The sequence below is a fragment of the Sebastes fasciatus genome, chromosome 12 (assembly GCF_043250625.1).
Source record: "Sebastes fasciatus isolate fSebFas1 chromosome 12, fSebFas1.pri, whole genome shotgun sequence".
NCBI classification, from domain to species: Eukaryota; Metazoa; Chordata; class Actinopteri; order Perciformes; family Sebastidae; genus Sebastes; species Sebastes fasciatus.
In genome coordinates this window covers 29821524-29834677 of record NC_133806.1, presented here as the reverse complement: position 1 = coordinate 29834677, position 13154 = coordinate 29821524, and the positions used below count along the sequence as shown (strand labels likewise).

The following is a 13154-nucleotide window of genomic DNA, read 5'->3' as shown; positions in this document are numbered from 1 at the left end:
TCATTCAAATACCATCTAAGAATATATTACTTAAGCAGCTGATCGATAGTCCAGTGTTGGTCATGTATGGTTTTTCTTTGGTTCCTTTTCCCTGATGATGGGCCTTGAGGCTACATGGTTGTGGAAGATTGTGTATGAATGTGAAATTTATATATGTTTGTAAAATTTGAATGTTATTAGTGTAACACAAATATGATATTGTATATAGTATGCATGTGATATATGTAATGTACTTGATTTCGGACCCCAGGAAGACTAGCTGGTGCCATTGGTATCAGCTAATGGGGATCCTTTTTAAATAAATAAATACAAATAAATAAATCACACAGTTAGAATTGTAACACTATTTCAAAAGCGTAAAAGACTTTAAAAAACGCAACTATACACACAATTGTACAATTACTGTTTTCCGTCAGAGCTTTTTGATGTACGTATAGTCGTAACGTCAGACAAACATTATCTAAGTGCTCTCCCAGCGGTTCATAATGAAATTCCGACATTTCCAGACGCACCTAAAGGCAGCTTCTCTTCCCAGCAGCCGGGACTAGAACAGAGGAGCAGTTGGAGCAGCCTGTTGGCAGGAAACACGCTACTGACTGAAACCACCACAGAGTTACTCCAACTAGCATCCATGTAGTCAGCTGTTACACGGACTCCTGGCCAGTTGGGGGTAAGTGCTCGTGTTTCTTGGTTTACTCTCGTAGTTTGTTTGACTTTCTTGCACCGAAGTTGATGTCGGCCCCCGTCCCATGGCAGCCACCGAGGCAGGCATGTTTACTGTCCTCTCTCGCCGCCTTTGACGTCTAATTTACGGGAAAACGTCTTTCCTGCCCTCCATGGACTGTCATATAAAGCAGTTAGCTTCTAGGCTAGGTCCTGAAGATGTGATAGGAACTTCTCCATGTTGCTCGTACTATCCGGTACATGTGTAACTGAAGTGGTGTTGTTGGTGTTAAATATTTGCTTTGCTAACTTTTTATTGTCTCTTTTATCAGAGCTAATATGCTAACCGAAAAGTGTATGCTAATAACCAACCAACATGTTTCCACTGATCTCTCAGTGCAGCTCCAGGAACCAGCTCTTACATGTCTATACTAATCTGCACTGTGCAGATTGTTGAACAATGATGTGGTAATATTAGATAAACTCTCACTACCAGTGATCATATCAGCATATGATATCATCAGGAATTCAACCACCCACAGGTCCCACATAAACAACTTATCTGTTTATTCTATAAAATACCTTCTCTTCATATAAAACAACACAGAACCTAAACTAATGATCCATTACTTTTGTATTCGGCTTTCAAGAGATTCTTTTTTTTATGCTAATGTGTGCATGTGAAACAGTGACACTTAAATGTGAAGTTTAATGTGCATCAACAAGCTGAGACTCATTCCACTGAATCAGCCTGGATCTGAAGCATTCCCCACCCACTGTAAATGCATGCACTTAGAGTGAGCACAAGGATTCACTGGATTTTAGTCCCTTTAATTGCATCTGACTGATCTGATGTGTGTCGAAACTGTCCCAAACTGGAGCCTGGTGATCTCATGGGTTCCCAGAACAAAATGCTTAATTCATTTTACTTTTAATTTGGTTAGCTTAATTTGACCCTTTAGAAGATAGCACAATGAGAGGTTGTGGGATAGACTGCTTTGATGATAGGGCTCCAGTCTGTCTCTGCTTTTAAATACAGTAATAACTACTTACAAACATGTTCTCAGCTGTGGTTCCTGTAGACAAAATGTGGTTCCAGAACGAGCCTCTCTAGATACGTTTTAATCATTGTGGAGCTGAAAGTTTAAACCCATTTTATTTTCAGGGATGTGGGATTCCTATCTGTGACCCAGAGACACATGCTGACCAACGATGGGAAAGTTTTACCTGCTTGCACCGCCCATCGGCTCCGCTGAGATGACCCCAGGAGAAGTGAAATGCGGATGACAGCGTGAGCCAGGGGAATTCAACGTTTTGGGCCAAGATATCCTCCCACTGAGCCAAAAAGAAACCTGTTCTAGTGTACACACAAAAAACCCATACACACACTCAAAATCAGCCATCGCAATGCCGATGCCAGGACCACTGTGGGCGTGCCTGGCTCTGATGTGGCTGGGAAGCTGCAGTGCCCACAGCCTGTTTACCTGCGAGCCCATCACAGTGCACCGGTGCTTGGGGATGCCCTACAACATGACCTTCTTTCCCAACATGATGGAGCACTACGACCAAGATATCGCAGCCAGTAATATGGAGGTGAGTCCTCATAACGTTGCATCTATGACTTTGTTTGCCGTTTCACCTGGAGCACTCAATACATTACTCTGTGACTCTATACGTTACCCCCGTGTCCTGATACGAATCAGCAACTAACATACACAGTGCTGAGGTTACACAAGCTCCTGTTGTCTGGTCATTTTTCGTCACCACAAGTGGAACAATGAAAGAGATGCAACAAACTCTAGAAAAACAACCTCTTTTGTATAAAGTAGGACGAACACAGAGTGTGAGGAGCTGGCAAGGACTCAGCAGGTGTGGAAGTATCATGAACCAAAAGTAATGCTATTTAGCCTAGCCTTCTAGTCAGAAAGATAGTTAGCTGAGCTTGCTAGCTTCCACTTTGCGAGTAGACTACAAACATAATGGGTCCTCTGAATGTTAAATGTTGGAAAGAGACAGACGTCTTACATAGCTAATGTTACACAACAAATTCTGTTGAAAAACGGGAAAATAAGGTTTTATATCATCATTTGTAGGCTATCAGGGCTACAACTTGCTCCAGTCAGTAGTGCACCCATGGATGTATAAAGAGAACCGGATACAGCGTCGGAGGCGGGGCCCCGTTCATTCCTATGAGAGTTGCTCAGTGGTGCATGAAGCAAAATAAAAATTTGACTTCCGAGTTTAAAATTACCTGGATCTTCCAGCGATCTTCCGCATACATTGGACCCATAGAGCAGGCACAATAGCGTTTCCTTTAAGCCCTCGCTCCAGCCCTCGCTCCAGCCCTCGCTCCAGCCGCGGTCTGGGTCTCATTCACTTGAATGGAGGAAGGGAAATAACTCTTGATTCGGCTATTAGTGCATTTTACATCTTTTAGAACCTAATGATTTAATTAAGAGCTATTCAAGTGTTTATACTGGGAAGTTGATTTACCTCAAAAAAATTAGTTACAGACGTCTCTTTCCCAATGTCAGTCTATGGGAAAAGTGTTTTTGAGCCCAATTGCATCACGTCATGGATGCGGAAGTTGTGATTCCACAGTTTGGTCATTATGCAAAATTTGCTTCAAAGCCCAGCGCTCATTCTGGGGGCTTGAGTGCACCGCGAAAGTTGACAGCACAGCACGTCTCCTAGCAACGCCGGCACTCAAGTGTCAGTTAACAGTTGCCGTGGGAAACGCCCACGCAGAGACTTGAAGTTCAGACACTGGTTCCACAAATATGTCCAAAATAAGACATGAACATCTTTTGAAAAAAATGGAAAAATATGCACAATAGCTGCAATACCATTATAATTTATGTTTCATTTAGGGCTGTCAATTGATTGAAATATTTAATTGTGATTAATCGCATGATTATCCATAGTTAATCGCTATTAATTGCACATTTTTATCTGTTCAAAATGTACCTAATCAACATGGGAGTGGGCAAATGTGCTGCTTTATGCAAATGTGTGTATATATTTATTATTGGAAATCAATTAATAACACAAAACAATGACAAATATTGTCCAGAAACCCTCACAGGTACTGCATTTAGCTTTAAAAAATGCTCAAATCATAACATGGCAAACCGTAGCCCAACAGGCAACAACAGCTGTCAGTGTGCTGACTTGACTATGACTTGCCCCAAACTGCATGTGATTATCATAAAGTGGGCATGTCTGTAAAGGGGAGACTCGTGGGTACCCATAGAACCCATTTTTATTGTCATATCTTGAAGTCAGAGGTCAAGGGACCCCTTTTGAAAATGGCCATGACAGTTTTTTTCCACGCAAAAATTTAGCGTAAGTTTGGAGCGTTATTTAAACTCCTTTACGACAAGCTAGTATGACATGATTGGTACCAATGGATTCCTTAGGTTTTCTCAATTCTGAGCCCGCTACAACTCCGAAATTGCAAGTTGCGTTAATGCATTAAAGAAATTCGTGGCGTTAAAACAAATTTTCATTAACACGTTATTATTGCATTAACTTTGACAGCCCTAATTTTGTCACACAGCAAGTGAGGACAATTTTGACTTTTGTCACTGGCCTTGTTTTTCCAACATGTCTTTTAGACCAAAGTGTCGTCTTGTGTCTCTCCTCAGCAGTGAACTCAGTTTCTGCAGTAGATGCTTCCAGTGTCCTGGCATTCCTGAAGTCCAGGGTTTGGTTACACACATTTGGTGTCAGAGTGTCAAGCGTGAACAGTGATCTGTTGAAGGAGTCTTTTGTGTGTCATCTGGCAAAGGTATAGGCTTCTTATTTCACAGCGGCCTTGGCCACGGGCAACTTCATCGACTTTGTTGTGAGGGGCCTTTGATTTCTGGAGGAAGGGGAGGGACACACCCAGTCTCACACAAAGACTACCCTGCATGCCACAATGAGTATTCTCTCTGTTAATCACTCACTCATTTCCCCCCTGTACACGGTCTCACCTCTCCGGTCCTGTCTCCCAGGTGACAGACTTACACTCTCTGGCCTACATTCAACATTACATACTATACATAGCTCTCTTTGAGAGCGTGCAGTGATTTATCACAAAGCTCTGACGCCGTAATCAAGCAAAACTTCTGCTCCGGTATGGGCTCAGTCCAGCCTATCAGTAGGATTTTCCGGAGGAGGGTTAACCTTTTTCCGCCCTTGGTCCCAGATTCCAGCAGTGTTTGCCAGCTTTTGAAACAGAAAAGTTTCAAGTGTGAGAGCATAAAGAGAATCTAAAGACTAATTGACGTACTGTAACGGACAGGGAACACTTGAAGGTCTTAAAAGTTCGAGTGAAAGTTTGAAAAGTGATTTTCTGGCCATTTTTTCGAATCATTTAATCCTTGAAGTACTTTGCTATGAAATTATCCGTGGAGGATTTTGCCTTTTTAAGAGCAAATCTGCTCAGACTTGTACTGCTGATCCCGGTTGAATGTTTCAGAAATGAGGGCAGTTTTTACAGTAACTCTGGCGTAAAGCAAATAAAGGTCAGATTGTTGAGCAATGGGGAGCTCATTGAGAAGGAGTCCAGGACCTCCGCAGGAGAGAAACAAGGGCGCTTACTGTCAGAGGGGGCAAGCCCAGGCCCCAGAGACACGGGCCTACTGCCAGACTGGATTTCAGGAAAAAAAAAAAGGAGAGGAAACATTGAATAGTGGACTGTGTTGGAGTGTATGTGTGTGTTTTGTGTACAAATATTAGCAGTATAGACTGACAGAAGTCTGTCCGTGCATGTTATGGTTGATGAGGTTCAAACAAAGAGTCCGGACTGCTCTAAACCATCCACGTGGTTTTGGTGCAGTTGTGGGTTATATATGTGGTTTAGACGCAATAATAAAGGAGCCTAAAAAGTATACATTGGCTAAAAATCCAAGGATTTAGAAACCTCAGCATGGACATGATCTGGACTTGTTTAACTGGAATCAAGTTGTCTTCAGTGTAAGCTGATAAATCCACACATTTCATGCTGTAGATACACTAATACTGTGGCTCAGCAGCAGTCTAACCCATCAACAGCTCCGTGCATTCCAGCCTTCCTGGCCTGTCGTTGTGTGTTTCCAAACGTCCGTGCAGTCATTTCCTGCCACCTATACCCCCCCCACCCCCACCCACATCTCCGTCCTCAAGCTTTTGACCAGTGTGTTGAAACGGAAGAATATGGTTCCCAGCCAGTGAATGGGCCCCTTTGTGTGGCTCTATAGATCACTGCAGATCAACAAAATGAAGTTAATACCTCTATGTAGAGCAGTGGTTCACAAACTTTACTGGCTTGTGACCCCTTAAAATGAAGAAAAGTCGACGTGTGATCATCAACGCCACCTCTATATGTCTATGGGTTATTATAACCAGGTCATCCTAAGTAAAAAAAAAAAAAATGTTATCCTCATGCCTCAAGCGGTAAAATTATGCAGCTTTTCAAAAGAAAAAGAAAAGGTTGGGGAAATGTCTAAAACAATAAATTTAGTTTTATGTAATATAATTGATTTTTGCTACACTCTAAGGGGTCGTTCACATGCCGCGTTTTTTGCATGCTCAAATCCATTGTTGTCAATCTAGACGTGCGACAGGCGCGCTCTAACGCGGGAGCGACGCCGTCACGACGCGCAAACGTTCCCAAGCAATGATTTTTCATGCCGCGATGGCTACGCCCTGAGATAAAAATATTTGTTATACTTTTGGTCCGCTGCAGCGCGCACCACATGTCATGTGATGAGGAACAACCAATCACAGCCAGCAAATATCTTTTCTTTCTTCTAAAAATACCAGTGTATGGTAAATATGTGGAGGAGAAGTTAATCATTTTAGTGTAGGTCTACCCAGAGCTTTACATCTGTCACACGGACTATTTTCCTTGCTTCATCCTTTCCGTCCAAGGACGTCACAACATCCGATTGAAAGGTCAGCCAAATTGACTCTGAGAAATCGAGCAGTAAAGCTACTGTGAGGGATTTACGTTGCTGGAAATCTATTTATCTTTGTTGTGACTTTGCTTTGTTTAGTCCGTGAGGCTTTTACTTCTTCATCGTCATCGCAGCACACAGGTTTTTGGATACCTGATCTTGGATAAAAGGATGAAAGCAGCACGGCTGTTGTTTTCCACGTATTTTTGACGCAGCATGTGAATGACCCCATCATCTCATAACCCCTTATTCCCATTTATGACCTCAGTTTATGTTATGCTATTCAGTCACATGCGGTTAACTATGCAAATCTATGGGGAAATATCAAAATGCTTTTTTTTGTGCCTGTTTTCCAGCTGTGGGTTGTATCTTCAAAGGTATTTTTGTGATCTTATAGATTGCTCCTGTCGGCCTGAAATGATCATGTGTTCAGGGCTGTAATCAATGTTTAAATCTTACATTTCCAGACAATTTTATCTCAAAAATCTTGAAATTATGCTTCTTTTTGTGATAAAAGGTGCTAAAACTTATAGGGTGATTATCTATACTCGCTTAGAACACTTAGCAATTTTTTCAGATGAACTGTAAGCATGGATCACAACCTCTCATATTGACAAAGTCACTTTCAACACAACATAATTTCTCTATCTCTCTTTCTCCAGCCATTCATGCCCCTGGCAACCCTGCGCTGCTCTCCAGACGTCCACCACTTCCTGTGCCAAGCCTTCATCCCAGCATGCACCGAGGAGAACAAGGTGATCTATCCATGCAGAGAGGAGTGCGAGGCCGTTCTGTCCGACTGCGAGGAGAATATCCGAATCTTTGGCATCACCTGGCCTCCTGAGCTCCAGTGTGACAAGTAAGAAAACCACAATTACACACAATCCACAAGAGCAACACCAGAGATTGATGATCAGTCCATTGAAGGATTTGATTGTTTTGTTTTTTTCAACTAGATTAGAATCATGCAGCTCTCTTGGTGTTTCGGCACTTCCTGCTACCACCCCACTGATCTCCTCGTCAGCTAAGAGGGACCTTGGCTTCTGGTGCCCACTGCAGCTGAAGACCAAACCGGGCCACGAGTCGTCTTTCTTAGGCGCCCAGGACTGTGCTCCGCCCTGCTCCAACATGTACTTCAAACCCCACGACATTGAATTTGCCAAGAACTTCATCGGGGTGTGCTCCATCGTCTGCTTGGGTGCCACGCTCTTCACCTTCCTCACATTCCTCATCGACGTCAAGCGTTTCCGTTACCCAGAGCGCCCCATAATCTTCTACGCCGTCTGCTACAGCTTTGTGTCGCTCATGTACTTCATCGGTTTCCTGCTGGGGAACAACGCAGCCTGTACCAAAGCGGATCATCCTGCCGCTGTGGATACAGTGGTGCTGGGCTCTCAGAGTAAAGGCTGCACTCTGATTTTTATGCTGCTCTACTTCTTCTCCATTGCTGGTATCGTCTGGTGGGTCATACTCACCATCACCTGGTTCCTGGCAGCCGGACCCAAGTGGAGCTGTGAGGCCATAGAGAAGAAAGCGGTAAGGGTTTTACAGCAAAAGAAATGTAGAATGTAAATATAAAATGAGCAAATAGTCATATTCGGCTGTTGTAATTATTGATCCATGTGTCCTCTGTCTTTAGGTGTGGTTCCACTCTGCAGCCTGGGGGATCCCCGGGGCGCTAACCGTCATGCTGCTGGCTCTGAACAAGGTCGAAGGGGACAACATCAGCGGCGTTTGCTTCGTGGGGCTCTACGACCTGGACGCCCTGCGCTACTTCGTTCTGGCTCCTCTGTCTGTGGGCGTCGTCATCGGCCTCTGCCTCATCCTGGCGGGCATCGTTTCCCTCAACCACGTCCGGCAGGTCATCCAGCACGACGAGCGCAACCAGGAGAAGCTGAAGAAGTTCATGATCCGCATCGGCGTGTTCAGCTGCCTCTACCTGGTCCCGCTGGTCACCCTGTTGGCCTGTTACACCTACGAACAGAGCCACCGCAGCACCTGGGAGAACACCTGGATCAACGACCGCTGTCAAGAGTACAGCATCCCCTGCTCCTACAAGGTAGCCGGGGGTTATTCACTTGCAGAAGGTGTTATGGCTCTGAACAAGTTAAGGCCAAAGGACACATTAGAAAAAGCTTTCCAACTCGCTGTCATGTTAATTATGTCCACTTACTTGGTTGATGCTGTTGATTGAAGGTCTGCAGAATGTTATAGTAAAAAGTATACACTTAAAGGGAGCACTAAACTAATTTTAGCGTGTGTAAAAAAAAAAAAAAAAAGTCAATGCATGTTCGAGATGTGCAAATTACTAGTAAAGGCCTAAAATAGTTTGCAAGCTTTAAAGGTGCAATGTGTTAGATCTAGCCAACACCTAACAGCAGGGCAAGAATACGCAAAGTTCAACCAAGCTTATGAAACTCTGAGAGCTGGTCAAAATAACACTGTTATCTTATAATCTTCACATGTGGCGTCGGCCTATAGTTTACATTAGCCATATTTGTGTTTACTGTGCCACTAACCGGGGGATGTACGGTCCGTGTACACTTCGACAGTTTGTTTATTGGATTAGATCCAAAGTGGCAGAAACAAGAAAACAACCCTTATTTTCGTTTGGTCCTCCCCGCCACCAGGAGACTACTCCTTGAGACGGACCTTCAGTTAGCGGTCGTAGGCGGTGTACAACCTGGACAGGTCTTCAGACTATCACAGGGCTGACACGTAGAGACAGACAACCATTCACGCTCACATTCACACCTACGGGACATTTAGAGTCAGCAGTTAACCTAACCTGCATGTCTCCCACGCTAACACGGGGAGAACATGCAAACTCCACACAGAAGGGCCCCAAGCCCAGTTTGAACCTGCGACCCTCTCACTGTGAGGCGGCAGAGCTAACCACTACACCACCGTGCCACCCAAAACCGACATCTGTATATATTTTCATTTTAAAATGGCTGTCCCTTTAGAAACCACTTATACACCAAAAATGTAATGTGTAATACATAAGCTATTGTGTGACAATGATCAGGAGAGAGAGGACAAATCTAAGAACATGTAAAAGAGAGAAACAAACAAGCTCAGTCCTTTGTTAAATGTCAGTATCTGAGCCGGAAAGTTCAAAAGTTTGATTCTATCTGAAGTCAGAAATTGGTTTAGTTAGTTTACGCCCTAAATCACAAGGATTCAATTGTGGTTTGTTTATGTCCCTTTGTTCCAGACGACAGAGCACGACCGCCCGGACCTCTCCCTGTTCCTGGTGAAGTACTTAATGACGCTGGTGGTTGGAATATCTGCAGTGTTCTGGGTCAGCAGTAAAAAAACCTGCGCCGAGTGGGCCTACTTCTTCAACAGGACCCGCAAGAGAGAGTAAGACCGTGTCTCTTGTCCCGTTACATGTTTCCATGAGAAATACATGTGTAGTTTCACCATTTACTCTCACGTTCTCTGACCCCACAGTCCCATCAGTGAGAGCCGCCGGGTGCTCCAGGAGTCCTGCGAGTTCTTCCTCAAGCACAACAGCCGCGTCCAGCACAAGAAGAAGCACTACAAGCCGAGCTCCCACAAGCTCAAGGTCATCTCCAAGTCCATGGGCACGAGCACCGGTGCCACAAACACCATCGCCTCAGCAACCGCCTCCACAACCAATCAAGGAACCTTTGCGCTGGGCAATCACGAGCCCCATGCGCACGGTTCTCTGTCTGAGGCCTCAGCCAGGGAGCACATGGACAGGGGCACCTCCAGCCGAAGCTCCAGGAGAGGGGAGAGAGAGAGGGAGAGGGAGAGGGAAAGGGAAAGGGAGAGGGAGAGGGATGGGGTAGAGAGACGTAGCAAAGGGAGCTCCTGTAAGATCAGCAGCCTCTCGGAGAGCATGCACAAATTCCCAGATGGGAGGTAAGTGAGACCGATGTGAAATACCTTCGCTAGAAGTGTTACATGTTGTATTTTTTGTTTCTGAAAAGCACAGACGTAACACTTTCACTACTTTCAGTATTTTACATGTTGATATAATAGACATTTCTGTTGCATCCCAGCTCTGTTTAGGCCCCAATCAGACAGAGCGCGTATTGCAGTTTGCTGCGTCTTTTTATTTTATATGTTGCTAGGCAACCACCAAATGAGTGCTTACATTACCTTATTTCAAACCATGAACTGTACGCGACCCAAACAGTAAATAGTACAGTTTAAATGAATGAAAACAACTCACCCGAAATCTCAAGTACCGCACTAATTTGTCTCCTGCTGTTTTCTGTTCAGATCACGGTAACTATGGTTGGTAAAGTCAAATTCGCCACAATGAGGAAAAAACGCTAATGACGTTGCGCTTTTTCCGCTTTGAGTTGAATCTTTTTCAGCTCGAGGCATTCATGGTGGTCCTCAAGTAAAAACTTGAGGTACATAGAGAGGATAAATGCAAGATGCTCAGCAACACAAAAGAGGCGCGCAAAACACTTCAATCTCATTGAAAACGATTACAAAAAGCCAAAACGCACTGTGTGTGATCAGGGCCTTAGGCAGCTTGTTGCTTTGTGTTAAAAAGAACTATATCTGTACAAGTAATAAAGACAGATCATCCTTGATGTGTCCTGGCTGCTTTAGGATGACTCCGAGGAGCGAGCTGTCGGAGGTCAGACACGTCCCCGCTGGACCGCAGCATCCGGCTTTAAACCGATCACGCAGCAGCATCCAGGACTCCGCCCACCAGCTGGCGCACCAGGTGCCCGGGGAGAGCAAAGACACAAAGGACAGCGCCTGCTGAGACATCTGACCCCCCCCATTCCCCCCCCCCCTCTTCCCAAAGGTATCTGTGCATCCATCCATCCACCATTGAATCCACTCAGACAGGAGTCCCATTTGATGCTGTTTCATGTGTCTGTTTCAAACCATAGTGTCATACATTATAGGCTTCATACATCAAATTATGATTGTATTGGTTAAACTGTAGTCAGTGAATGTTCATTGCCAGCAGAATTTAACATACCTCGAGTATTTCATATGTGGTATGTTTGGACCGGAATCTAGGTTTGGATTATTTAGTGTCTTTCAGCTTTACTGAGCTTTTGGCCATTTACTATATACAGTACCTGAATGTTGCAGCAGCACAGCTGTGATCCACTTATACAACTACCAATTTAAAGCATGCGTTAAAAACGTTAGGTCTGCCGTTGTGTAGATTTGTAGCTCAATGGCATAGAATGCATACTAGAAAACAAATGCAATATTTATGTACATATTCTATTTTTTTAGTCTTTCATTTGACTAGTCGATACACTGAGAGCTGCGTTAAGAAAGGTCATGATATTGCCAAACATTAAACTTAAGGAAAGTCTTCCTGTGGTAAACAGTTTTTTGAATGTCTTATTTTACTTCCTAGAAAGATGGTTTGTCTCAAAAACCTCATCTTGTAATAGTGTGCTACTTTATTGCTCCTTTTGATAAACGGCATACTCTTAAACTTGATATAGTTGATTTTTAGACAATGTTGAATTTGTGATTTTTCACGTTTTCTCTCAGAAAAGTGTGATTTCACTTGATGTTTGTTTTTGTGTTCCTACCTGATTCTGTTGTACAAACACTTACTGTGCAGATGTGTCTCTTTAAAGACGTGTCCTGTGAATTTGGGATAAAGTATAGCTTTATAGTTTTCTACAAGAACGTGCCTTCCTTTGAGTCTTTCCTCATCTTCAAAGAACTTCAAAAAACCTACAGATGTTGTGCATGTGTGGCGTCTACCTGTGTTCTTGGTCTTGGTGTACATTCATGTGATTTTTAAAAGCAAATTGAGGAAACAAATCAAACAGGCTTTGCACTATTTGTCATAAGAAGCACAAACCACTAATAATTAAGTATGAATAGTCACAAACAAACAGAAAAAAGAGAATCTGGGGCTTTTGTTCAGGGGTTATTTATAACATATGGTCGCCGATCATATATTTCTCCTTCAAGTACTTCCAGAACAACTTCTGTGATTTATTGTATAATCCGTCATGCTGTATACTGTCTCTATTGCTGTGTAAGGGATTGATCCTTCCATTGAGGTCCTGTACCTTTTTTATATTTGGGAGTCACAGGACAATTCCAGTAATGCTAATTAAAAGGGAGTTCTTGTCAGTCCATTTCTGTTGTAGCTGTATATTCTTATTCTGGCGTGTGGCCGGGGGTCGTACCTAGACTTAGTGTAGTCTATGAAATGCTCTATACAACTTCTGTGAGCTGTTTTTACTGTTTTTTTAATGTAGCCTATCTTGTCAGCTGAATTTTGTATCAATCCAATTTCATTTTAATAAAAATATAATTGAATAAAAAAATGTGTTTGTGTGAGTTGGTAACTGTTATTTATGGTAGATTTTATTTTAAAGGGGAACACCATCTAAATTAATAATTACAATATGTTATTTCCATGGTCTAGTAAAGTTCAATCAATATGTGTGAACATGAGCTCCTCTCTCTCTCTCAAAGCCAGAAACCAGAGAGGTAAGTGTCAAACTTGTGATGTCATAGGGTATAAAGTCTGGAGCTGCTCCATAGACAATGAATGGGAGGCTGATTTTGTTGAATGTTTGTTTTCTT

At 43.4% G+C, this 13154-nt stretch overlaps 1 protein-coding gene across 1 annotated transcript; it reads left to right on the top strand.

Annotated features, from left to right (window-relative positions):
• The first annotated feature begins 524 nt into the window (after positions 1–524).
• fzd6 (frizzled class receptor 6) lies at positions 525–12892 on the top strand. The gene is made up of 8 exons (XM_074654675.1): positions 525–670; positions 1829–2256; positions 7250–7446; positions 7544–8123; positions 8227–8646; positions 9805–9953; positions 10044–10478; positions 11184–12892. Exons 2-8 carry the CDS (start codon positions 2071–2073, stop codon positions 11341–11343), a joined length of 2127 nt encoding a protein of 708 aa, XP_074510776.1. The 5' UTR covers positions 525–670; positions 1829–2070; the 3' UTR covers positions 11344–12892.
• The last annotated feature ends 262 nt before the right edge of the window (positions 12893–13154 follow it).

What these genes read in the sequence shown, in the direction of transcription:
- fzd6 (XM_074654675.1), top strand. Translation starts at nt 2,071, where the DNA reads ATGCCGATGCCAGGACCACTGTGGGCGTGCCTGGCTCTGATGTGGCTG. An exon ending in AACAGGACCCGCAAGAGAGA is followed by an intron (nt 9,954 to 10,043) that starts GTAAGACCGTGT and finishes CTGACCCCACAG; the next exon opens with TCCCATCAGTGAGAGCCGCC. An exon ending in CACAAATTCCCAGATGGGAG is followed by an intron (nt 10,479 to 11,183) that starts GTAAGTGAGACC and finishes TGGCTGCTTTAG; the next exon opens with GATGACTCCGAGGAGCGAGC.